This window comes from Oreochromis aureus, linkage group 5 (genome assembly GCF_013358895.1).
Source record: "Oreochromis aureus strain Israel breed Guangdong linkage group 5, ZZ_aureus, whole genome shotgun sequence".
Classification (NCBI taxonomy): Eukaryota; Metazoa; Chordata; class Actinopteri; order Cichliformes; family Cichlidae; genus Oreochromis; species Oreochromis aureus.
In genome coordinates, this window is record NC_052946.1 from 15450621 (window position 1) to 15476866 (window position 26246).

Consider the following 26246-nt stretch of genomic DNA (forward strand, 5'->3'; position numbering starts at 1 on the left):
CAGCCATTGTTCTTCAGTCATAAATGAGCTGGAAGTTAATTAATGTCTGAAAACCTTCACAAAAAATCTGAAGGCGATAGCAGCGGAAGCCTCGAATGTTCAAAAATAAGACACCTGTCTCCTGAGCGTGAACTCATTACTGCTGATTATGATTTCCTCTGTGACGGTGAAATCTGAGGTGTCACTAGTCCAGCGGATGGTTTGAGTTAGAACAATAAACATATTTTGTTTTACAGATTGAGTAAATGAGGTTTGGTTAAAACTGAATTAACTGTATTTAATCTGTGAGGAAATGCCGGTAGATTTAAGTCTGATGTACTTTTGAACAATTTTCAGCACCACGGATTTAAAGTGTGAATCTGAAATTTAATAAATGGCACTGGAGCGAAGAAAGTTCTGATGTGTGAGAATCAAAACTAGGCCAAAGTTGACTTTGTCACTGACTTTCCTATTTGGAAAACTGCAGGCAGTGAAACTGTACAGATGAGTCATATTCAAAGGCAGGACTCTGAAGGCCTTGAAACAGGGCTACATTATGTCTGAGCAGCTAGGCTGGAGCGACAATGTCTGCAAAAACATCTGTAAGATTCGTTTCAATTGATTATTTCTTGAAAGGTTTGTATGTATCCTCAAAAAGAGGGTTTTGCATTCATGAAAATTTGGATTAAATAAAAATAAATCAATAATTTAGTTCTTTTGTAGGTTTAGTTAGTAAACATGTACAATAATTGTGAGCAGGTATTGTGCTTTGGTCAGTAAAAATATAAAATAGACTGCAGATACATATTTTAAAATTATTCATATTCATTTAATAGCTAGTTTTACAGTTAACGTACACCTTTCCTCACTTTTTGACACTTTGAAAATAGTCACTTCTCTGAGACTAAGCTAACAAAGTTTCTGCCTTCTAAAGATTCTTTCTTTGACCTTCCCATCTTCTCCTTCGGTTCAAACCTCTCATTTTTCTCTGTTGATCACTGGTGAATTTCAGGCTCTCAGTCAGGCTGCTGCTCTGAGTGAATCAATGAGGGGCTAATCTTTGGTAGAGTGCTCTTCTGGAAGGCCTCCAGCACAATTTTGCTGTCAAGAAGTCTGATTATGTACAATGGCCCTTGGTCCTAGATACTAGCTTTTGTGCTTCTAGCTACTTGAATGCTTTAAACCCTTGTTTGATTGAGAAGGGTTACAGGTACATTTATGTATTATCATAGCAATTTAATACAAACTTTTGAGAACTTTGGATAAGTTCAAATGTTCAGTTAAAAAAATCATTAAAAAAATATTTAAATCAACCGAGACAGTGTAATTGTTACAAATAATGGTCTAAGGAGCTTGAAAAAAGAGCTTCTTTAAGTTGCTTGAAAGCAGTGAACACATGTAAGCTCAAGTCATTTTAATATTTTTACACAAACATTTTGAACTGTGAAATCCAGTGAACTTAAATGTTTGTAACCCTCAGTAAAATTGATGGCAGCCAGTGATGCTTTTACTACATTCTTTTACAGGACACTATATTAGGTACGGCTTCTTAGTATCTGGTTGGGATCCCTTTGCCTTCATTCTTCATGGCACAAATGGAACAAAATGCTGGCAACAGTCCTCGTAGACTTGGGTCCATGGTAATATGATGCATCACACAGTTGCTGCTGATTTGTGGTTTGCACATCCGTGATGTGAATCTCTCCCTCCACCACATCCCTGATGTGCTGTGTTGGATTCAGGCTCATCAGACCTTGCAACATTTTAACCCCGTCTGCTTCAAAGTTTGTGCATTCAGACATGCTCTTCTACATACCTTGGCTGTAACAAGTGGTTATTTGAGTTACTGTTGCCTTTCTACTTTCTATCAGCTTGAAGCAGTCTGACCATTCTCTTCTAACATCAGCATTTTCTCCCAGAGAACTGCCGCTCGCTGGATAATTTCTTTTTTTCAGACCAATTCTGAGATAGTTTGGTGGGAAAATCCGAGCAGATCAGCAGTTTCTGAAATACTCAGAACTCCCTGTGGCACTCATAGTCACTTTAATCACCTTTCTTCAGCATTCGGATGCATAGTTTGAACTTCAGCAAAGCAGCAAGATTCTTCAGTATGCACAGAGCTACCAGTGAACTGCCGCTCTCTGGATAGTTTCTCTTTTTTTGGACCATTCTTTGTAAACCTTAGAGATGGCTGTGTGGGAAAATCTCAGTAGATCAGCAGTTTCTGACATGCTCAGAGCAGCCAATCTGGCACCAGCGCATTACTGTAAATCACCTTTCTTCTCGTGCTGACTGTGTCTGCATGCTAAATGCATAGAGTTGCTGCTATGCGATCAGCTGACATATTCGCATCAACGACCAGTTGATCAAGTCTACCTAACAAAGTGGGTGATGGGTGTAATGTTAATATATTAAAATATTAATCTTAAGGATGTTAAAATGTAATAATTTGTCAGCATAATTGTTTCGTCAGTCTAGGTGCAGGGTTTTTTTTGTCACGATAACCTGGAGAGCTTCTCCGTGTATAAAAAAAGGCTCCTTGTTATCATTTAATGCTAACAAGGAGATGTTAACATGTTCTTGCTATGTTATTATGCAGTGTCAGATCTCTTGCTGAGCTTCACACTAAAAGGATCAGAGAAACTGATATGTTGAAAGTATCTCACATATTTTTTTTGTGGCAGTAACACACTTACAAAGCAGAATTCAAGTCCAAGAAAAGGAAAAAAAGATATAATTTGGCTCTTAATCAAGACGTGCTAATTTAGAAAGAAAAGAGAGAAGATTGGTTACACCTTTTCAGTTTCCCCTTTCTGCTTTTCTCATCCTTCTCGCATACCCCTCAGGCAAAATTAATTTAGCTGTGTTATTCACAGCAGGTTTGTTAGTTGGCTTGAGTCTTTGACTCCCTGAAGAGTTTTGTAATTACAGATTCCGACCACTGTGAATAAAAATAGTGTGTATGTGTGCAATTGTGTGTCAGTATGGGTTTGTCTCTTTATCTTTCCCATGTTTATGTATACCTTTAAGAGATAATATGCCCTCTGTCATAGTCCAAACGAATAAACATTACTGACCACTCGCTGTGCTTTACACTACATGCCACATTCTTCAGTTCAGGCACACATTCAAGCACATTTCACACCTACACACACTGTTGATTTACAGCTCCCCTTTTTATTTTTTTAAAACATCTGTGGGTATAATCCTCTGGGTACCCTGGAGGACCTGTGAAGCTTTGCGTTAATGGACAAGTTATATTATGCATGCATACACTGTTGCATCGACTCTTGTCTTTTGTTTTTGTTAAGAAGATAAAAAAAAGTTCTTTCTTTTAGGGCATCCTACGTTATTGCAAGACTAGCTTTCTCATTTTTCCAGATCCACTTCAAAGAGAAAAAAAACCTTACTGCCGGCTTGACACCTTAATTAGATTACTGTTTCAGGTTTTCAGTAATACGAGGGAGTAGTATCTATCGCGTGGCATCCTCAAGAGGACCTATCTCTGTAACTGAGACAAATTATAAATCAAGTCTGAGCTGTTGAAAATCAATAGCAAGGTGCAAATTAGATCTTATTTGATTTTTCATCTCCCTCTTTCAATATTTCACAAGAAATGAGAAGGATGGGTTTGTTTTTTGTATGAACAATATAGAAAGAAACAAGCAAAATAAATAGTTGGTGACAGACTGCATTTGAACACGAACTGACTTGTTTTGTTTTGTTGAGGAAGAGACTCATCATTGTGATGATTATCATAAAATTTCACTTACAATCTCAGAGAAAATAAATCTTTAGACTGCTTCTGATACACAGACTTAGCCAGAGATACTAGATTATACTAGATAGATTATCCTTAAATACAAAAAAAACTAATGAAATCAAATATATCAAAATGACAGATGATAGATATTTTACCATATTCAATTTTTAAATTTCCGACTCTTCTTTTTTAATAATACAGTAAAAGCAAAAGTCTTGAGTCACCTCTCATTTCTTTATACTTTGCCTGGAAAATGTGAAATCAGTGGAGCAATTTATTGACACAGCATATAAGGCAAAACCAGAGTTTGCAGATTTCTAATGACACTAAAAGTCAATATTTGGTGTGACAGCCTTCTTCGACACAGTCTGAACTCTCTTAGGTAAGACTTCTTGTAATTTCTTTAAGCAATCTTCAGGAGTTTTTGTCCAGGCTTCTTGAAGGACATTCAGTGCTCTTCTTCCTTCTGTTCTGTCCTCTGCCAAGATGATCCCACACTGCTTCAATAAAGTTGAGGTCTGGACTGTGGGGAGGCCAATCCATGACTGACAGTGTTCAAGTGTGAGTTTCTCTATTCACGCTTTTACTGCATTGGCAGTGTGTTCGGGTGAAAAGTGAAGCAGCTGTCAATCAGGTTTTTTCTAGATGGTATTGCATGGGTGATCAAAATCAGACAGTACTTCTCTGTGTTTGTAATTCCATCAATTTCACTGGTTGACATGCAGCCCTAAACCATGACAGAGCCGCCACCCTGTTTTACAAATGGCTGTAGACACTCACTGTTGTACCTCTCAAAACCACTCCATCAGACCTGCTGCCAGTGATTTTCCTCCCATTTCTCTTTCTTGAGGATGACTTCTTGACAGCCACCCTTCCACTGAGACTCATGATGCTTCAGTGAACAGTAGATGGATCACCTGAAGGGTCAAATGCATCTCTCAGGTCCTGTGTCAGGTGTTTGCTGAATTTTTTGCTTTCTCTTGAGGACATGACTTTTAGATACTGTTCATCTGTTGTAGATAGCTTTTAGGCCCGGCGGTTCTTCTTTTATCCTCCACTTGTCCAGTTTCCTTTAATTTTTTAAGGACACACCAGATAGCATGCTGAGATATGCCAAGTTTTTGACTAATAGTGTTGGGTCTAAACTCAGACCCCGCTGTATCCAGGACTTATTCCCATGAAAGAAAAACAAGGCAACAGTGTTCGATCGATTACTTGCGCAAGGGAGGCCTCTCATCTGTGTCCAGCACGACAATGACCCCAAATCCGGCCTCCTCTCGCTGCCTTTTATTGAGAGACAGTTCACACAAAACACAGCAAAGCAACGCCCACATGGTTCTAAGGCATTGTATGTATATGTGTGTGAACCTTTATATGTAAGTAGGAATGTGTGTGTGTGTGTGTGTGTGTGTGTGTGTGTGTGTGTGTGTGTGTGTGTGTGTGTGTGTGTGTGTGTGTGTGTGAGACCTCCTGCTGACCAAAGGGTCGTAAAAGCAGGAAGCTTACAACAGAAGAAACAGATCTTTCAGATAGGATGTATCTCCAATAAAACCTCCCCCAACACAAAGTGGTTAGAGGTGCTCAGGATCAAAGGAATAGCTTTGATAATACTGCTTGAACTAAGACTGTACAAATTTAAGAAACACAATGGCAACATTCAACAATTAGACCTAACAAATAGCTTTGGGATTCACCTTGTTGCTGTAAAAATAGTATTTAATGCCTGGTACTTAGTTATAGTACTAGGCAAAAAATATACTGACTTATACTGTTTCATCTCTTGTATTTGACGTCTTTTTTTAAGCTTGAATGATTCAGAGATCAGCGTTAAGTGGTTCAACAAACAAAGCCCAAAGAAGTGAGGGGTGACTAAAGATTTTTATACAGTACTGTATGTTGGTAGCAATTAGGAAATATTGCTTTTTGTGGCTAAAGTGGCTTTGCTCTGCAGCTACCATGCAGCTTGTCAGCACTGCACAGTTCCACTCAAGCAACTGTAAACTGTTTTGTCTGTTGATTTTACTTTCTCAGTGGCCCCAAGTTAATGGCCTATTTCAGGGAGAGGGAATTGATTTAGTTACACGAGCTGAAGGAAGAAATGAGTAGAGACTGATGTAAATATGGTGTCATTTGTCTTTTGAAAGCTGTTTTTTTCCCCTGTTAGTCAGTTGGTGCCAAGAGACATTGCGTGAGTGCGCGTGTGAAAAAAAAAACAAACTCTCACATTTTTGTTGCATCACTCAGCAAAGCAACCAGGATGGTTTCCCCACCTGAGGATCGATCGGAGTCTTTTACAGTGTGCTTCAAAAGCCTCCATCAGCCTCCTCAAACACGTACACACACAACCACCTGACAACAGTGCTGACAGCACTTACACACACAGCTGGAGAGCACTCTGTCCAGTCTTTTGACATTAGTATGTTGTGCAAAGACCTGAGAACATAAGTGAATTCCATCAATCATTTTCTGAAATTTTCAGTAAACTGTAGCTGAAAATACAATATTTCATGCAAGCGTCATTGGGGTTTAACTTGTGAGTGGAGTAACTCTAGGCTCTGTCTAAAATATCATGGGCCTCCTTCAACAATAGTATTTCTCGTACAGTCCTTTGTTGTACTTCTAGTTTTTATCAGTATTCCAAAAGAAATAAATGCTAAATGTGTTTTTAGACTAAAACTTTAAAAACATGTGACTAGGCCTAGGGAAAGGTTGTGGTTTTGCTTAAATATTTAAAACAGTGACACATCCTGCTTTTTACGTCAAAGCAGCATTGACATTCAATAATTAATGAAGACTCACATCATTAATTGAAACTAATTCATTTTTACAGTATGCATTATTAAAACCTTAAAAAATAAAACTAGTAGCCAGAAAACATGTTTACAGGAAAAATGAAAACATGTTGTGGTCTTTTACGTGGGTCTGATCATATTTTCATGCAAACCTGTCATAAATATGGTTGTTCTTTTGCTTTTCGCCAAAACATTGCCTGTAACACGGTTCCAAGTCATATCGCTATTCCAGGGAAGTAGGGGCTTTCTTGACGTCAAATCATGGCTAGACTTAAGGTTTCTAAGGTGGTAGTGCATGGCATTGGAAACTGGATCTATTGTATCCAAAGCACGATCAGGCAGACCAAACGTGGCGACATTATCAGAAAATCAATACATCAGACCCTGTTTGTAAATGAGCAAACAGAAAGCAGACAGAAAAGGTGAGCTGGAAAAGAAACAAAATCACAGAAATTGTTAAAAAACCCCAAAAGCATTCCTGGTTTAAGATGTATGAGAGATTGTTAATGGTTCCAGACTTTTTTAAAACTATTTGCCCTCGTAGACCAAACACACATAGTTTATGCTACAGTTAAGCCCATAATTATTCATACCCCTGCCAAATTTTGACTTAACAAGCAAGTTCTTTTTTGAGCAGAAATGACACAGGTGTCTCCCCAAAGATAATAAGACGATGTACAAGAGGCATCATTGTGGAAAAAAATATTTCTCAGGTTTTATTTATATTTTAGCAAAAAGTATCATGTCCAGAATTATTCATACCCTTCTCAATAATCAATAGAAAAGCCTTTATTGGCTATTACAGCAATCAAACGCTTCCTATAATTGCAGACCACCTTTTTGCATGTCTCCACAGGCATTTTTGCCCATTCATCTTTAGCAATGAGCTCCAAATCTTTCAGGTTGGAGGGTCTTCTTGCCATCACCCTGATCTTTAGCTCCCTCCACAGATTCTCTTTAGCTCTCTCCACAGTCATGACTTGGATTCAAGTCAGGACTCTGGCTAGGCCACTGCAAAACGTTAATGTTGTTGTCTGCTAACCATTTCTTCACCACGTTTGCTGTATGTTTTGGGTCATTGTCGTGCTAAAATGTCCACTGGTTCCCAAGGCCAAGTTTTTCTGCAGACTGCCTGATGTTGTTGTTGAGAATCTTCATGTATTGCTCTTTTTTCATGGTGCTGTTTACTGTGATTAGGTTCCATGGTCCATTGGCTAAAAAACACCCCCAAAGCATTAGGTTCCCACCACCATGTTTGACAGTGGGGATGGTGTTCTTTGGGTTGAAGGCTTCTCCATTTTTTATGCCAAATGAAGGAAACATCATTGTGACCAAATAATTCAATTTTTGTTTCATCTGACCATAACACTGAAGACCAGAAATCTTCTTCTTTGTCCAGATGAGCATTTGCAAAGGCCAAATGAGCTTTGGCATGCCTTAGAAGTGCCTGGAGAAGTGGCGTTTTCCTTGGTCTGCATCCGTGGAACCCAACAGTGTCCGTTGGACTGTCTGCCTTGAGACATTGCCACCAGCAGAGCCCAGATTCACCAGAATGGCCTTGGTGGTGATCCTTGGATTCTTTTTCACCTCTCTCACTATCCTCCTGGCCAGCACAGGTTTCACTTTTGGCTTCCGACAACGTCCTCTGAGGTTTTCCACAGTACGGAACATCTTGTATTTTTTAATAATACTTTGCACTGTAGCCACTGGAACTTGAAAACATTTGGATATGGCCTTGTAGCCCATTCCTCACTTGTGAGCAGCCACAATGCACAGCTGCAGGTCCTCACTGAGTTCCTTTGTCTTAGCCATGAATGTCCACAGACCACCTGCAGAGAGCTGCTGTTTTTCACCTGTTGAGTTGAGTAAAACAGCTATTTCCAATTAATCAGGGTAATTAGGATGCTTTAGAACAGCTTTGACTATCTGGAATGGATGGAACTTTGGATTTTCCCAGAGACTGTGACAGTTTGTAAAGGGTATGAATAATTCTGGACATGATACTTTTTGCTCAAATGTAAATAAAAGCTGAGAAATATTTTTTCCCACAATGATGCGTCTTGTACATCATCTTATTGTCTTTTGTGAGACGCCCGTGTCATTTCCAGTCAAAAAATAACTTGCTAGTTGAATAAAAGTAACTTTAAGTCAAAATTTGGCAGGGGTATGAATAATTATGGGCTTAACTGTATATTTCTTTAAAGTTTTGCACGACAATGACTTTACAGTGTAAGATAAAGACCCTGCAAAAATTCAGCTGAACTCACCTGAACTTAAACCTGCTTTTAGGTGCTATCAAACTAATATAACACAGTAAGGATTTTAGCTATGTAGTTATTTAGAAATAGCTGTCAGAGGTTTACATGCACTCATCATATACATGGATGCCCTGGTAATTTTGGGCTTTTAATGACTTATTCAAACTATTCTTTTTACAGAGTGGAATGATTGTACAGGCATTATTCTGGCTGGATATTTGACCACTCTTCTTGGCAGAGTTTCCAGAGTTTGGTTAAATTGGTTGCTTTCCTGGTCCCACTCAGCTTTTAGGCATAATAGGCTTGAGGTCAGGGCTTTGGGAAGACTGTTCCAGAAGCTTAATGTTATCCTGCTTTACCAATTCCTGTCAGGGTTCTGGGTCCTTCTGACCGAGCGTTTTGTGTTTCCTTGTGATATTTCTGTATTTTCGGTTATGTTTTGGTTCTTTAGTAGTCTTTCTTTAGTTATGTTTTCCGTCTTGTTTTCCCAGCTGTCACGTCGGCCTCTCTCCCTTGTGCTCCTCCGTGTTCTCTCTTCCCCTCCAGTCTATGTCTTTGTACTTCCTGTTTTACTTTGATAGTCTCCGTCAGGGTTTGGTCTTCCCCTGTCCCGTTATAGTTATAGGCGTCAGCTGTGCTCCTCGTGTCTCCTCACGTTCCTCGTTATCCTTCTGTGTATTTATGTCCGCGTCTCCCTCAGTTTTGTGTCGCGTTCTCCCTCATGGCTGTCTCCCTGTGTGTCCTTCCGTGTTTTAGTTTAGCATTTCCCAGTGTAGTTTATTCTTGTATATCTTCCACACCTGCAATATAGCAGTGTTTTGAGTGGTCTCCGCCTGTGAGTCTGCATCTGGGTCCCCTCCTGCCTGCACACAGCCGTTCCCTGACAATTCAGTTTGATGTGTGTTTGAAATCCCTGTGTTGTTGGAACATCCACCTGTGTCCAAGTTTCAACCATCTAGCTGTTGATTTGAGGTGAAGTCGAAGAATTTAGAGATAATCTTCCATCTTTATTGTTCCATACACTTTCAGCTATGCAGTATTACTACTGGTAGCAAAAACCCTACCACCACCATGCTTGAAAGTTGGTAACAAAACGTATTTTTTTTCCAAAAAACACTTGTTTTTTCTATGTGGGCACCAGTAAATTTTAGGCTTGAGGGTGCTGATTTTAGAGTAGGAGTTTCTTTCTTGGTCAACACCCTCTTAGTTCAGAGCGATGTAAAATTCCCTTCACTATGTATAGTGACACTGGTGTTCCAGCAGTGCCAGAGCCCTGGTGGTTCCTGGGTTATTCTTAAACATCCTAATCCGATGGTAACAGTTTGGATCTTCCAAAGTGGTGAAAAAGTCAAAGAACTTGTACTTAGATATAATTGTTTGTGCTGATGATCTTGGAACATGAAGTTATTTAAATATGGCTCTAAAACAGCTTTTAGATTTTCACTGAGTTCCCATTGTTCTCCTAATTAATCAGTCCATGAGTGTTGACACTGTAGAACCTTCAGCACCGCTTACTAAAAGATTGGAGGGAGTATCTCTATATGTCTGAGACTGTGTAGAAAAAAATCCAAAATTAATTCAAACAGCTGCACCCAATTTCTGTTTATAAAGCAATTGGAGATGTCGACTATACAATAATTCTACCTTGGAAAAAGAACAGTTCAATCATTAAAAGTCCAAAATGACCATGACATTAATGCCCATGAAGAGTGTTTGCCACCTTCTGATCACAACTGTATAAATTATTTGGAAAAGTAATTAAATTACTTTACAAATTCTCTTCAGCAAGGAATTGTCTTACATTGCTCATTAATTGTGTTACTGTTATGGGGGTAACTGACTATAATGTCATTAGTACATTCAAATTTTAATCCCTTACACTACTTGTTACTGTAAAATAAAACACAGTACTGCCCCACACAGATAATAAAATAAACAGCTCATGAATTACACCGTTAACATGCTCCAACTTAATAACAGTAAACTTTAGGGTCACAATGGTACAACAGCTGAGACAGAAAACTGTTCCAAAATAGTGATATTATAATACAATCACACCTTACTGTCACATACTCAAGAACATCTACACACAGACAAATCTGGAACAATTAAACCTCGTTTGCATTGAGAAAATCCCAAGACACAAATACACTGCAGGAGCAGAGAATTTCAGGTCTCTGACAGCATGTTCAGTAAAGTTAGCTGGGGCAAAACCATTTAATGATTTCTACACAAAAAGAAGTTTGTATCTCAATCTGTAGCTAACAGGGAGCCAGTGAAGCGAGGTGATTAATGGGGTTTCTCTTGCTTGAAAACTGGTGCAGAGGTCTGCGCTGCAGTCAGGATTAAGAGGTCAGAGTGACACCAGCAATGATGAATTCTTCCACACACAAGCGGCCCTGAGTCCAATATGATTACCAGATTTTTGTGAAAAAAAATTATTTGATTAATGGAGTTGTCATGATTTTCAATTTTCTGGATTTTCTAACAAGGCTGCGTAAATCCATGGCAGTATATCAACTCTTCTAAAGGAGCTGAATAAAACCTAAGGAATAAAATTGTGGGAGGGAGTAAATAGTGCTGGGGTTAGTTCACCAGCCATAGCCTTCTGGTGTACAGTAGTCGTGAATTGATTTCCTTTCTTTCTTGTATAGACAGTCAATAGCTATTCTGCTGTAAAGCTAGGCAATGTTCATCTGTAAGGTAATGTTCATTCCACAACCACTGATTTCCAAAGCTATTTCATGGGGAAAAGCTTGATTGGAGTAAAGAACTGAGAATTTTCAACACATACATTCTCAAGATATTAAGGCAAATATATATATATTTCTTATCAAACAGAATTGTATCACATAAAGTAAGAGAAAAGACTGAAATGTGTAGGCTTCAAAGGAACAGACCATTGCCTCCCCACGCTCTCTCTGAGTGAGTGTAATAAGCGAAACAAGGGGGCAGAGTCTTTGATGCCCTTCCTGATGTTCAAAATCTTGTGAATCTCTTTTTTTCTCTTTGAAATTGAGATTTGATGAAAATGGATCCGAAGCATGTCAATTAGCACGTAAACTCAATCTGCATAACATTATAATACTGCCAAGCAGAGAATAGTTTAGCTTTGAGCAAGGAATCAAGCGATAATACAATTAATTATGTGACATTACCAGCAACATAAAGAAAAGTATTCGAAAGCATGTTTACCCAATGGGCATTTCGATGATTTCTCTGCTTGTCTATCTGCTTTTATAGCATTTCTTCGCTCTCTATTTAACCCTGTAAAACCCGAACCATGAAGTGATTAGCAGCAAATTACATTTTTCTAACATACCTTATAAAAAAATATCAATTTGCATGAGTTTTAAAAATCACACTAAAGACCTAAAGATCTCAAAAACTCAAAAAAACCAAAAATGGTGTTAGAGGGTTAAAGCTTTAATCCAGTTTTCTGAACAGGTGACGTCATGATGGATTGACTTGTCACTACAACTTAGTAATAGCTCTAATAATGAAGCCAAGATGAAAGGAAATGAAGGCATTAGTGACTGTCTCTATATGAGATCATCTGTAATATGAACTATCATGTGCTGATTAGAAAGTCAGAGCAAACAAACTAAAATCCATTCAAGTCAAACCAGAACTCATCTCTGCTCCCTAATTGCTACATGTTCACCAGCCTAAAAGTTGAACAAATCTATGTGGTATCTATCCGTATCCCCTAAAGACTGATTAGCTGCATCAGACATTAAGACATCTAAAACTGCCAACACATATTTTTAAATCCTTCTAAACAGGACTGGCTAAGATGAAACATCTGTCTGTGCTGATTAAAATCGTCAGAGTCAAATAAAAACTAAGAAAACATGAGTTAGACTTGAATAGTTGGATAGTTTGTTGTTGAGAATAGTCAAGAGAACTTGTTTAGAGATAGAAACTACACAAATTAGCCTTGATTTCCACAGCAGCCTCACTGATCAATTAAAAGCCAATAAGTGGGGGAAAAAAAAAGATGTTCTTTTCTTTGATTTCTGTTAAGCTTTTATTGTTTTCTTGATTTCCTTTCACAGAGGGATTCCAGGAAAGAAATGTGGCACTATTATCCTGACTGCAGAGGAGCTGAGCAACTGCCGAGTGAGTAAACCATAATAATCCCCCCTGCCAAACACTTATTAGCAAGCAAACATCTGCTAGCAAAGCCTGGTTAAACAGACATCACACATAAAGTGGATAGAGCAACACGGAAGCTGGAAAGGACAAAAGAAACCAAGGCTAATAGAAACATCCTTTTGTCCACTGTAAGAAACTACCCCATAATAGTTGTAAGAAGTTTATACTAGTCACCTTGAAATAATTTCAACAACTCATCCCAGTAGTGAGTTGATTAATTTGACTCAAGAATTGTCTGTGCATCCTGTTTTGTCAGGATCCATCTTTTTATGTATAGATCTTTTTGTATGCATTTAGATACTGTCTACTGTCTGTCTTTGTTCCCCATGAGGTGCAATATATGGTTATTTTTAATCTAAACAACTTTTCTTACAATTTGTATGAAAATGATGGTTGTATGAATTATTACACGAATAGTTTATATGTCTCAAAGAGAAATCTATATTCTCAAAATGTGGCCTCAGGCAAAGGTACCGTGTTTGTTTGTTATAGATTCTTTGTCAGCCTTGACTGTATAATCCACTGGCTTTGAAAATGGAGGAAGAGTAAAATTTCACAGCAGAAAATACCTAATTTTGAAAAATTGAACATATGGTTAAAATATGGATGGCACAGTGGTGCACTGGTTAGTTCTGTTGTTTCACAGGAAGATGGTCCTGGGTCTGAATCCATGAGCCCGCTATCCTGGAGTGTCTAACTCGGCCATAGATGTGAATGTGAATAGTACTCTGTCTCTATGGGTTGGCCTTGTGACAGAATGGTGACCTATCCAGGGTGTACCCTACCCCTCACTGTGTGACAGCTGGGGTAGACTCCAGTCACTGCCATGACATTGAACTGGATAAGCGGAAGAAAATGCATGGTTGGATGTCTCAAAATGCCTACTGGTGATGCTAGAATTCTCAACGCGTGTAAGCATATAACTCAGTGGAAAGAATCAGGGATCTCTAGTACCACACTTCATCTCGCTCCCTTATAGACCTAGGGGCATTCAAGGGAAAAAAGAATATGAGATGAGAAAGAAAATAAGGATGAAGACACAAAAGAAAAGTTAGAACTCAGTATGGCACCTGTGGAGTTTCACTGCTTGAACCTTCATTAGTTAGCAATAAAAACGCTGCAGATTATTTTCTGATGATCAGCTAATCAAGTCATTGGTGCAACCGTACCGTTTGTGTATCAGTCTGGATGTATGCACATCTACCCATCTGTATAAAAATGTATAAAAAAAAAACCCAACCTATCACGCACACAGACTCGGCTGCTGGCTGTTACACACTGCGCGCTGACCTGCTCTCTAATGAAAGGACCCGAGAACATGATGTGGTGAATGTTGAATGCCTCCTCAGCCAACTCTGGTATACAGATTTTAAATGGTTCACTGGGGTCCCAGCATACAGATTAAAACAGGAACATGTGAATACAAGAAGCTGTCCAAAGAGAAAAGGAATAACGCAGAGAGCGCGAAAGGGAAAGAAAAAATGGCACAATGAAAATGAAAGATCAAACGGGCAGTGATAAGATGATGAAACAGACATTTCTGCGTGCACAGAGTGTGTCTAGATGAGAGAAAAAGACACAATCAAACAGATAGAAACAGTCACAAAGGCACTGAAATTAATCAATATAGGATTATTTCACGCCTGGTGTATACCAGCTCTTAGCTATAAAAACTGCTTGGCTGATGATAGTGTGAGACCGAGTGATGGTTAATTAAAATGCCGTCCTGCCTGACCTTGTCCCCTGCAGCCTGTGGGATGCACACGCATAAACACACACATACAACACATTTGTATACTGTCTCTTTCACACACTTCAGTCGGTACTCATATTAGAAGCACTGTGCAAAATGTTTTGTTAAATTTTAGGTCACCTGCACAGGCTGGAGTTTGTATGCGGAAAGGGTCACTTATAGTAAATGACACAGTGTAAAAATAACAGCCGCACTTTCAATCACAGCTAAGGTAATAATGGGGTAATAGTGGAAACAAAAAGGTAATAATATGGAATTAGCAAGTTTGTGCTAGCTGCCAAAGTAGTATCCATGTAATTCTCTCAAATCAACATTGTGCCAGAGCAATATCACATTGACCTTAATGTAACCGGGTAACTTGTAAGTAACCGGGCAGAAACTGGGCATAATAATGTGGAAGCAAATGTATGTGCATAAGGCAAAACAAATTAGTAATAGTATAGTAAACGTATAGTAACAATATAATAACCTGCTAGCAATAAAATGGCAAAATCTGTTTTTTTTTAATATATACAGTATATATAATGATCTGTGGTAGTAACCTTATAATAAATAATAAGGTAATTTTGTTTTATGCTAATAATAATATGATGATAAATTGACCATAATGCTGAAATTATTCTTATGTCCCCAGTATTAGTCTTTGTTTGAAGGTAACAATATATATGTTTAATGTTGTGGCTTATTACCTGAAAACGCCTGATAAACAGAAATTATATTACCTGATAATTTCTGTGTAACAACCAACAATCAGGGCACCAAAATGCCTGTAAGGCCAAATTAATAACCTATAAAAACAAGGTCGAGGAAACATGTGGTAGTTTCGCAATACTTTTATGACTTTCCTATTACTTTTGTAATGAAGTGGTAATAACTTTCTAGTCTGTTTACTCTACTATTACAACATTATTACTCATCTGTAATAGAAAGTACTGCGAAAAAAAAAATCTACTAATGCTGAGCTATCCTAGAGATCTTTACAGAAACTCTTAGCTCAGTTTATTACAGTCAAGAACTATACTCAAAGTTAGTCAAAATAGGTCACCTCATATTCTATTTTTTACACCGGATGCCCTTCCCAACCCCCCGAGACAGTTGTGTCTCCTCCTGGTATCAAACCAGTGATCTTTTGATTGTCGGGCAAATGTATATAGTGCTACACTATATAGACTGAGTATTTAAACCTTTTCACTCTTACAACTCTTATAGCCTTGTCTTCAGCCATAGACAACAGATTTTTTCATAATAAAATGCCTATTCCTGTAACTAAACCTGAAAATCCAAACAACATGTAAACTCTGCTATATATCACTTACCTTCTTCACCACGTCTGTGTGACGACTGTTTAAAATTTCTCTCTCTCTCTCTGTTCCTTCTATAATAATAAGACATTTGCTATCCCTGGAGAGACAACAACGTCTTGACCTGAGTACAGTCCACTGGATTTTGTGAACATGACTTTGTAATGATGGCCTCGCTGGTGGGTCTGGCAAGGTTTAAGAGGTTAACATGAATTAAGTATTCATGAGCTGGCGTTATTACCAGTTTCTATTTATGATGTAGTCCCAGTAGAAGCGAGCGTGCGGTGGGCCAGTATTTTTTTTAAGTCTTTTCGCTTACACAGTCTACAGCAGGAAGTTTTAATACATCTGTTCGCATAAATGATTAAACTTTATCAGCCTCATTTGCATACGTAAAGTGCTGCAACAACAATAAAAGTACTGCAAAGATCAAGTAACTTTGGAAAAGCTTTACAGTGTTTCACTGTAGTTTCTGTAGTTCTTATATGGATATTAGAAGAAATGCAAGTACATTGAAGATGCAGTCTGGGGTCCTGCAAAGGGGCCGTGTGTATAGAGTCTCTTGACATGTTGAATAACAGCAAAACGTTATACTGGGATGTAATGCAATGTAGCATGTGGCTCCACATTTACCATTGTCGCCCTCAACTTCTGTTCTCTTTTTGCAAATCAGCATTATTAACGACCTCTTATGGACCTCTTAATTACTGCTTTTTTTGTTAATATGTCTCTTGCAACCTATAAGCTCATGGGCTATCGAATCAAAATGTTTGAGTTTCCTACCTACTGTGTGATAATCTCAATTTCAGGGTGGAACTTTATTATAACCTTTCTTTACTTCGACCTACTGCCACAACATAATTATTATGATGCTTTACCAGGGTGGGAGTAATGTTTGCACATACCCAGTATGTGCAAAATGAATCAAAGTGTGCTCCCCTACATTTTATCTCTCAGTATAAGGTTTCTTACTCCACTGTGATCATGCCAGTAGCAGACTTTTAAGTGTAGATCAAAGACAGTGAAAAAATATATCTTCACCCCTCAGTTGGTGATGCTGTAGACCAGAGCTGGCTCATGCCAAAAAATGAATGTTAACCCACAGAAACATCCTCTCTCTATATTTTGTATGGTCTACGGACGCAATTAGTCTATATCACTAGACCTTATGGGTGACACTGGCTTTCGGGGATGAAATCATTAAGCTTTAAATGTGAAAAAGAAAATTAAAGAAAAACATGGAATGGTTGAAGATGTGTTCTTTAATGTGGCCGGACCGCGATTCATTTCTTTTACCCATTATTAACGCTTTCTCAGAAGCTCCGTGTCTTCATATGCAACTTTTAGATAAACAAAATAGGTATTGCCAGAAATGTTCCATGTTGTATTACCCTGATTGAATTATTATTGATTACACAAAGGCTAATATATTAAAAAGAAAACAAAAACAAAACAAATGCAACCCCGAATAAAATATGTTCTATTATTTATTCGTCTCTGATTTCCACAACAGATTGACTTTGATAAATCTGAAGCATATGGACAAAATACCATGAGAGCTTATGAAACGGAGCTAGCAATTAAAGACAAGACTGTTCTCCTATTTAATCAAGTTTATGAGCCATGGAGCAAAGTAATCAATCTGAGTATACTGAAACATTTCACCAACTCCGTGTGCTGGTTATTAAAAGTTCTTGTTGCTATCTAAACATGGTAAATATAAAAATATTAGGTCACATAAATTTGATTAACACCCACTTGCTGACGCTATCAACACACCCGAAGCAACCAATTTGCGGGGGTGGTTATGGCTTCATGCAAATTTCAAATGTTTCGGGGATCCTAAATCCTGCAGGATTTCTGACAACGTGGCCGCTCCCCCTCCAAATCTAACGGGGGCATTTTCGCTTGGTAGTGTGCTGACTTTTCTTGCACACAGTTCTGGATGTGTACAGTATCCTCATGGTAGCCCTGACCACCTAATCTCTTCCAATACATGTACTATATCACTGAATCCCACTGGCAATAAGGCAACTCTTTCTTCACAAAGTGGGAGCACAGAAGCTTGGTTTTGCCCCCAGCATCTCTATATTTGCGCTTGCTTTAAGAGAAACTTCCACCACATTAAAAGCTGATAGATCCCCGTGAGGATTTTCATTTTGCTTTAATTGCACAAATTTAACTGCCTGCCCGACTATTTTGCCATCTGTGTGATTGACCAAAACAGCCAGTGGAGAAGTTTCCTTACTAAGAGTACAGATGTTTACTCTTTGCATGTGTAACAGCCAGGAACTTCATTTGCTTTCTGACAGGCCCCGATATAAATGTCTTTTTTGCTTCTTTGATTCTATCTTTCTGTCATTGTGATGAGGACGAAACATTCTCATCTGAGCAGAGCAGTTTCCTAAATCCGAATGGCAGCCTCCTCGTCTGTTCACCTCCACTTGCCGTGCTTTCATTTTTATTTTTTATTTTATTTTTTTTAAAATCTTCTTTGATGCCTCTAAATTCCACTTCAGATTGTGCAATACATCTGAAGGGCAGCCTTCAGAACATTTGGTGTGGAGCAAAGTGGAACAGGTTTTCGATCAGCGTGAGCAGAGAACAAATGGAAAATGGAAAATACAGTATTGAAATGTAGAAAGGAGGAAAAACCTGGAGCGGCTGGGAATGGGGTCATTAGAAGATGCTTTGTGTGTGGAGGAGAAATTGCTTCTGCATAATTCCACTCATGTACACTGTTTGGTAAACTTATTAAATTCTACAAACCATCATGAAAACATAGAGCACAAATTCAGATTTATTGCAGCTATAAATCAAGCAAGAACAGAGGAAAGAAACAGTAAGATATTAGCTATTCACTTGTGATCAACGCTGCTTCCGGGTCCAAGCTCCTACTGCGTTCACTGAGGCTCTTGTTCGTGTTGTAATTCTATCTTATTTTATTTAATATAATAAACAAGCCCCTAAAAGTAATCAGTGATCACTGTTGGCCTGTCTGGCTTTTTATTAGCAATAATCATGTGCTGCACATTTTTAAGCTCAGTTTTTAAAAGCTTATGATGGAACTACAGCCCATGTGTTCACAGTTAACCAGGCACCAAATATTTGAAAGATTCAGAAAATAATCACTCTGAGGCTAACCATTTCAGTGAGGACATGAAGCTTAGGATCAGGTATTTTTCAGAGTGAGTAATTCAAATCAGGCAGCAGCTTGTTAGTGACTAACCGCGTGTTGCGCACGGTCCGTTTTCAGCTTTTGTCTCTGCTCATCAGGAACCCTCACACTGACTTTTACTGCGGGGAAAAAACGTTAGCAGTCATCCTCCATCTTTGCTGTTCTAATGTGTTTATATTATCCTAACAGTAGCTCTGTAGCTAGCAACCAGGTAGAATACGATTATATACCAGCTAGCCTAACTTCAATACCTCCCTGCAAACATTGCTTCTGTTTACGTATATCACTGTAACTATGGTATATGGTATATATAGCATTTTATATCGTTCCATCTTTAAATTGAAACTAGCGAGCTAACTTCCTGCTAACTTCTAAGCCCATTAAACTTCCTAAATCCTCTTTTTTCATGGATGCTTGGATGTTAAACTTTAGTATATCTGGGAGAGCAGCAACACTCATCACTTCATTGGAGATGAAAGAATTGGGTTATTTTAAATTCTCAGTGATGCCACAGTGTTTGTTTGAGTTTGGGAACTGAAGAAGAGTTTGGACCCAGATGATGTCAGACTTAGGAAGTGGGTTAAGTGGGTTTGTGTAATAACTGTCACAGTTTATAATGACTGGACAATCAATATGATCATGTATGTTAGCGATCATAAATCTGTGCTCTCATACATCACTGAACACAGAAGGACAACATACCAACAGCAGCGTATACTTTGGATCTTGTTAAGCCCACCTTTGACTCACTATTTCCTCTCAGACTCATCAATTGGGGCTTTAATTAATTCGCTGATTGCCCCTTTTTCTTTTTTTTTCTGCGTTAAACCCCAACAACACACAGGCTAACACTAATTCAGGCCAATGTGTTTCTAATAAATTAGTTTATAGTATACATTTGCTAATTTGTCTTCTTTTTTCGTAATTAGTACGTCAGTAACTCTTTCTGCTCTGACACAAACAGTCCTTCCTTATTCCCCTCAAGGGTGTGAATGTGTCTCTACCTAGTCTTTGTCCCTCAAGTTAAATATTGATACGATTCTCTCCATATTAGCAAAGGGCTGTTGATCACAAAGCAGGAGTGCAAAAGTGTGTGTGTTTGTGGCTCAGAGTGTTAATGAGGCAGAAGCAGATGCATATTTAATATCCTCTACATGCTGTCATCATAAATGCTTTTATGTGCCTGTCAACTCCTCGGAGATTTGGTGTCTTTACTTGCTGACTCAAAGTAGCAGCAACACTGCTACACACCCACACACACACACACACACACACACACACACACACACACACACACTCATGCACACGCATTGCTATTAATTTACATTAACATTTATATTAATAGAACAGTAAAAAAATATGATCTACTGTCTATTTATTGTTAAACGTTTTATCACAGCATCTTTAGATGGTCTAAAGAAGCTGTGGGCAACATGACAAGGTCGGTATTGGTTGTGAGGCAACTCCAGCTATATTTAGAGGACTTCACTGAGGGTTAGATGAACACAAATTGTCAGGTTGCAGCTGGATCCCTAAAACTCCTTCAGGACCAAACAACTGCTAAATTGCTTGAAAGCTTGCTGTCGATACGCCGTAGCAGATGTGTAAAATAAACCCCACAAATCCCAGACTGCAGTTTTAACTGGATTTCTGGGAGCAGTTTAACAACCTTTATCAGGAGAATATCTTTGATTTAGTACACCCTTGCATCTGTTATTGAAACTTAACTTACAAATTTCTCAATCTCTGTTGAGGGTTAATATTTACTATTTCAGTCTTTATTTTTTATGCATTTCATTTTACTGGACACAGATTAAAAATCTTTGAAGGAAGCAGGGGACAAGTTTTGAATGCTATCTTCCTCACAGGCGATAGCAGCCAAACATTTAGGCCAAAATCTCCTTCAAAGTTGTCTCCTTGTGGACATCTACACTGCCTCCACCTTCCTGCTACTTTTAGGACAAACCCTGGAGGTATTGTTTCACAGTGGACCTCAAACCTGTGCTTAGAACAAACATCAAGTTCCGCGTGAAAGTGATTCATGTAAATATTTTCGCTACTGATGAGAATGTGGCATCTGAAAAAAATCCAGAAAGCAAACAGCAGTGGAAGAGTCTGCACAAAGCCCAGAGGTAGCACATTGGGACCGGAGCATGACCAGTAGCTTGCTGGTCATGAAAAGGGCAAATTAAAGGGTTTCTGTTTTGATACAGTGGATTAGATCCATTATGCATCTTAACTTGAAGAATCAAGAACAGGAATTAAAGGAGGTGATTTAAAGTAGCTGGAGCAGCTGAAGTGGTGCAGAGGTGCACAAGGAGTTGAGGACTTGTGTATTTTTTGATTATCTTTATGCAGCATGCACGGGCATACACGGATGATCTGATATTGTCGTGTTGGTGTTGTTCCCAGATCATCATGAAAATGTTGTTCCAGGTTCAACATTGCAAGTGACCAATCACGTTGTTGTGATGTTATTCTTTGGCGCGCCAAGCCATTCGTACATTTATGAAAATCCAATGTTGCAAGGACAATATCAATTCTGCTTAGCGTTTATTAAAGGCTTAGGGTTAGGGTCAGGGTCTGTTGATTGGCGGACAGAGGCGGTTTCTCGTAGCTTAAGTACAGTTTTTTGTTTTACGGCGGTTTTTCCCGAAGTCGCAAAAGTATGACATCACAACATTCTGATTGGTCACTTGCAATGTTGATCCTGGAACAACATTTACTATGTTGATCTGGGAACAACACCAACACGACGATATCAGATCGTGCAGCATACACATGCTTGCAGTCAGTGGGTTGGGAAAGTGTTGTAAAGCAGAACATAGACTGTTGTTAAAAATTATTGATTGAATTAATTTAGTGTGACCATTCGGGCCTACCTACTGCCCTGGAACTGATGTAAATTTCTGTCTGTGGTCCTGTAGCCTATGGCCAGTTTATTAATAATTTTTTATAAGGTGCACGGACACACTTTTACTGCAATATGTGCCTTCAGAGTTTTAAAAATGCAAGTGTGCTACAGCCGAGTGCAGTTTGAACTGAGAGCTCGAGCAGTAAGAAACTTGTTGAAGTCAGGCACTTGTTGAAATAGAAAATATTCATCGAGTATCCAGGGATGGGATAAAAGAAAGAGCCAGAGATGAAATGAAATCTGTTGCTACAGCAAAAAAAATTCTACTTCTCACGTTCATACTCATACATATGCTTGTGCATCAATCAGTAAGCAGTGTGGGTGTCAGCACTCTCCCTCAGGATTAAAAGAGTGTTTTTTTAAGAGAATGAAAGTGAGTGAGCGAGTAAGCTCAATGTAGGAGGTCTGTGTCAAACGCCAGTCATGTAGTGTGCGTGTGTCCTCAGGCTGAGGGCAGAATACAGATAAAGTTCCTCTCTGGCTGCTGGATTGGATGTGATGTTTTTTTGAGTGCGCTGCAGCGTGCCTGCCCGTGTCTGATTAAAAAATAGTGAGAGGACACTGTAGCAACATGCAAACAGGAATTAAAATGCATTTGTGTATAAAGACACTCAAGCCCTCACTCTCAAACCCGGCCTGTCACATCTGCAATCTCGCACACATTCTTTTGCTGATTTGCCACTCGGCACATGACCAAACATGAGGTGCAAGCTGCAACATTAAAAAGCTATTAAGCTATCATTAGTGGCGCCATGGCTGCCCAGTGGAAGGCCTGAGGCTCTGACAACAACAGCAATCTACTGTTATAGCATCTAAATGTACTGTAATGAACCCACTGTGTTTCAGAGATTAGCTACAGCTCATGTGCCAGAGATCAGTCAGGCCCCATCTCTGTCAGTCCCCATCTCCGCACACAGGGAGAGCCCAGAACACGGACCGGCAGCAGTAAACAAGTAGTAGTACAATGCTAAACAGCGGACAAGTGATTTATATTTGAAGCTTTAAAAAGCGCTACGTTTCATGATAAACAGCAGTGGGAGAAAATGCAAAATCAGGCCCATTTGTTAGAGAAAGTGGGTGTACTACAGATGAAGAATACGAGCTGTTTTGCAGTAAGAATTAATCTCACAGCATCTGCTGCTGGTCTCTGATTTATTTGTGGTGTATAATGTTTGTTTATCTTTGTTTATCCACAATAGCCGTAGGTCACCCACCCTCACAGCTAATTTCTCTTAAAGATATGCCAGGGTGTAAGCATAAGAATTCCATTAACTGGTTATCTGCCAACAATAACAATACGTTTCAGCGCAAATGTTTTCATTAAGTTCCAATAAAACTGTTTTTAACAGCACTTGCTCTGTTGATATTATTGGAAGTTATCCGTGTGATCTTATAAGTTAAAGTATGACTTAATATGACCGTGTAAACAAGAAAGGTTCGAATCGAAAGCCTGAACTCTTGGCTCACAGGGATTCATTTTAACATGTCTCAATTAATATGAAATTCTGATGGAAAAGCATAAAAGGTCCCTGTAAGTGCGTCCAACCTTCCTCAGAACATATTAGACAAACCGAAGCCCCAAGCTCAAAGCATACTTTGTGTTTGGTGTTCCTCTGAGGCCGAAATGAACCTGAAGCATCTGATGCATTCCAGATGCTGTGACAGGTATCAGAAGACGTTAGCTTGATGACTATTACTCATGCTAGAATTAGACTTGGTAAGCAGATGACACTAATTTTAGCAAGACTGCTGCTAGATGGATACGGTACATTGATTACAAAGTCTGCGGGCACACACACATGTGCGCGTGGTGGATCATTAGGTCGTGTTTATAGATAAAGCTGGAGTGGACTCTAGGCCGAGTGCCAGAGCTTGACAGAGCGAGACCATATAAGCAGGTGACATTTACACTACGCAGACTAAAGCATTAGATAGTCATATGTCTAAATCCATTCCTCATATAAATAAATGGAAAGTATTTTGCCAAAATATTATTCTATACCTGAAGAAATAAGCTTTTTGTCTTTTCAGCAGCAGTGTCGAGAATTCTCACATGCATGAGCGCATGTATGTGTGAGAATGTAGTGGACAGACAGTGAGTCCTAACTCCTTTAGACTCCCACTGAAGCTAATTTTTGCTGATCTTCAGCAGTTAGATGGTGTCTTATGTCTATGTGAAATGTCAATATGAAAAAGTCCAGAGCCATTAAATTTCACATTTGAAAATCTACCAAAGTCTCCATCCGTCTGTCCATCCATGCACTCAGCTGCCCAGCCAGTCATTTTGCAAAATGCATTTTTTTTTAAATTTGTGAGATTTTCTATATTTCCATGAATGTCAGACAAAAATGTCAGATTTTCCTAAAAGTAGATACAGAAAAATCTGCATTTATTAGGGAAGATTGCATGTGAACTTTTAATTTGAAAAGTATTTCAATCAGTGGTTTGAATTTCAACCTGTAAGCTGATGTGCCAGTTTTTTCCTGCAGTCACACCCTCACATCACACTCAACAGTGGCACTCTTAGCAGAGAAGCTGTAATAGCAGCGAATTCCTGACAGTATCGTTGTTTTTAAAAAAAATATTAAATAGAAATTTATTATAATCTAGCTTTAGGATTTGGATGTTAACATAATGTCAGTTTTTAAGCTACTTATAGAACAACACTGTGGACATGAAAACCCTTAAATAGCAGTTCATGATTTGTATGCTATGTTACCTAGTTGAACCTAAATCTGTGTTCAGGAAAAATGTTGTCAGTGATTATGTGCAATTCATTTTTTGCCATCTTAATGGGTTCCAATCTATCTCATTAGTATACAGCAAATAGTCCTCGCTATGCTGTAATAATCTGAGGGGGAATTCCTTTAAGACTGTCGGAAAGACTCTGGAAAAATAACTCATGATTTCAAAGGCAGCAAAAAACATCATTACTTAAGACATTAAGGTCATTCAAAGGGTCATCGCATAAAACATTAAACACTATGACCAAACTGTCTCGTTTGAGGGCCACCTCATGAAAGCAAGTTTGAGTTACGTCTCATGTCTCAGAAATGACCAACAAATGGAATCTTAGATTAGAGCTCCTATCAGTGTTTCCCATATTTGAAGTAGGAGACACATCTCAGCATCAAGGAGAAGGAGAGGGTGTGAATCAGGCCTTTATGGTGAAACTGTTCCAGGATAGTGATAATACTAAGAAGAAGAGAAAGGCTAGGCCAAGAAGAAAAAGAGGAAACAGACGTTGAAGGTCATGTTTTAACTGCTGTGTGAACAGATGGTATCGGCATGTGCGATTCCCAGTGCAAAAGGAGGTGTGATGGTCTTTCCTGGTGACACTGTTGACATTTTATTTAGCCAACAAGTCCTCACCATTAAGTGTGAATTCCTTTAAGACCGTCGGGAAAGCTCCAGGAAATGACCTCACGAAGCCGGTTTGAGGGAAAGCCAAGAATCTGCAAAGCTGCTATCAGACGCACAGTTTTGATGTCTTTAGTAATGTTTAAAAAAACAACAACAAAAAAAGCACAGAAAGGACAATAACACTGACAGTCCAGATGTCTGACTGTCACTGTAAAGAATATACACAACTACACAAACTACAGTATGTCAGAAAACATGAAATGAAAAGATGCTTTTTCATCATGCAGTATTCAGTATCCTATTGTGTGATGCACAAACAGCTGCATCCATCTGTTGCCCTCCTGCAAGCTGTGAAGATAAAAGTGGAGAAGTAGGAAGCGAGATCAAAAATAGGCCACCATGAATAAAATCACAAAGAACTAACGATGAACATTCCCATGCATCCCTACAGGATAGTGCCACCATGCAGTTTTGTGCCAACAAGCTGGACAAAAAGGACTTCTTTGGCAAGTCGGACCCTTTCATGGTTTTCTACAGAAGCAACGAGGATGGAACGTGAGTGCTGCTTGTGATTTTGTCTTGCATTGGGAAGCGTTTGAGGAAGGCTCCTGAGACATAATCCATGGAGCTCCAGTCTTGGTGCGGTGGTGTAATTCAAAGGTGCTGCATTTGCCATGTTAAGTCCATGATTGAAATGCACAACATTTAGTGGAACACTACAGACAGAAACAGCAATTTATGACTATTAGAGAGGAGCTGGAGTGGTTCATGAGGTGCGTACACCCCA

General features: G+C 38.9%; 1 protein-coding gene across 1 annotated transcript in view; it reads left to right on the plus strand.

The window, feature by feature from the left end:
• The window catches only part of cpne5b (copine Vb), a 127445-nt gene that overhangs the window by 66612 nt on the left and 34587 nt on the right, over nucleotides 1-26246 (plus strand). Inside the window, exons 8-9 of the mRNA XM_031747859.2 lie at nucleotides 12851-12914; nucleotides 25911-26014. Of these exons, the coding sequence (XP_031603719.2) occupies nucleotides 12851-12914; nucleotides 25911-26014 (168 nt within the window). The remainder of the gene's footprint in view (nucleotides 1-12850; nucleotides 12915-25910; nucleotides 26015-26246) is intronic.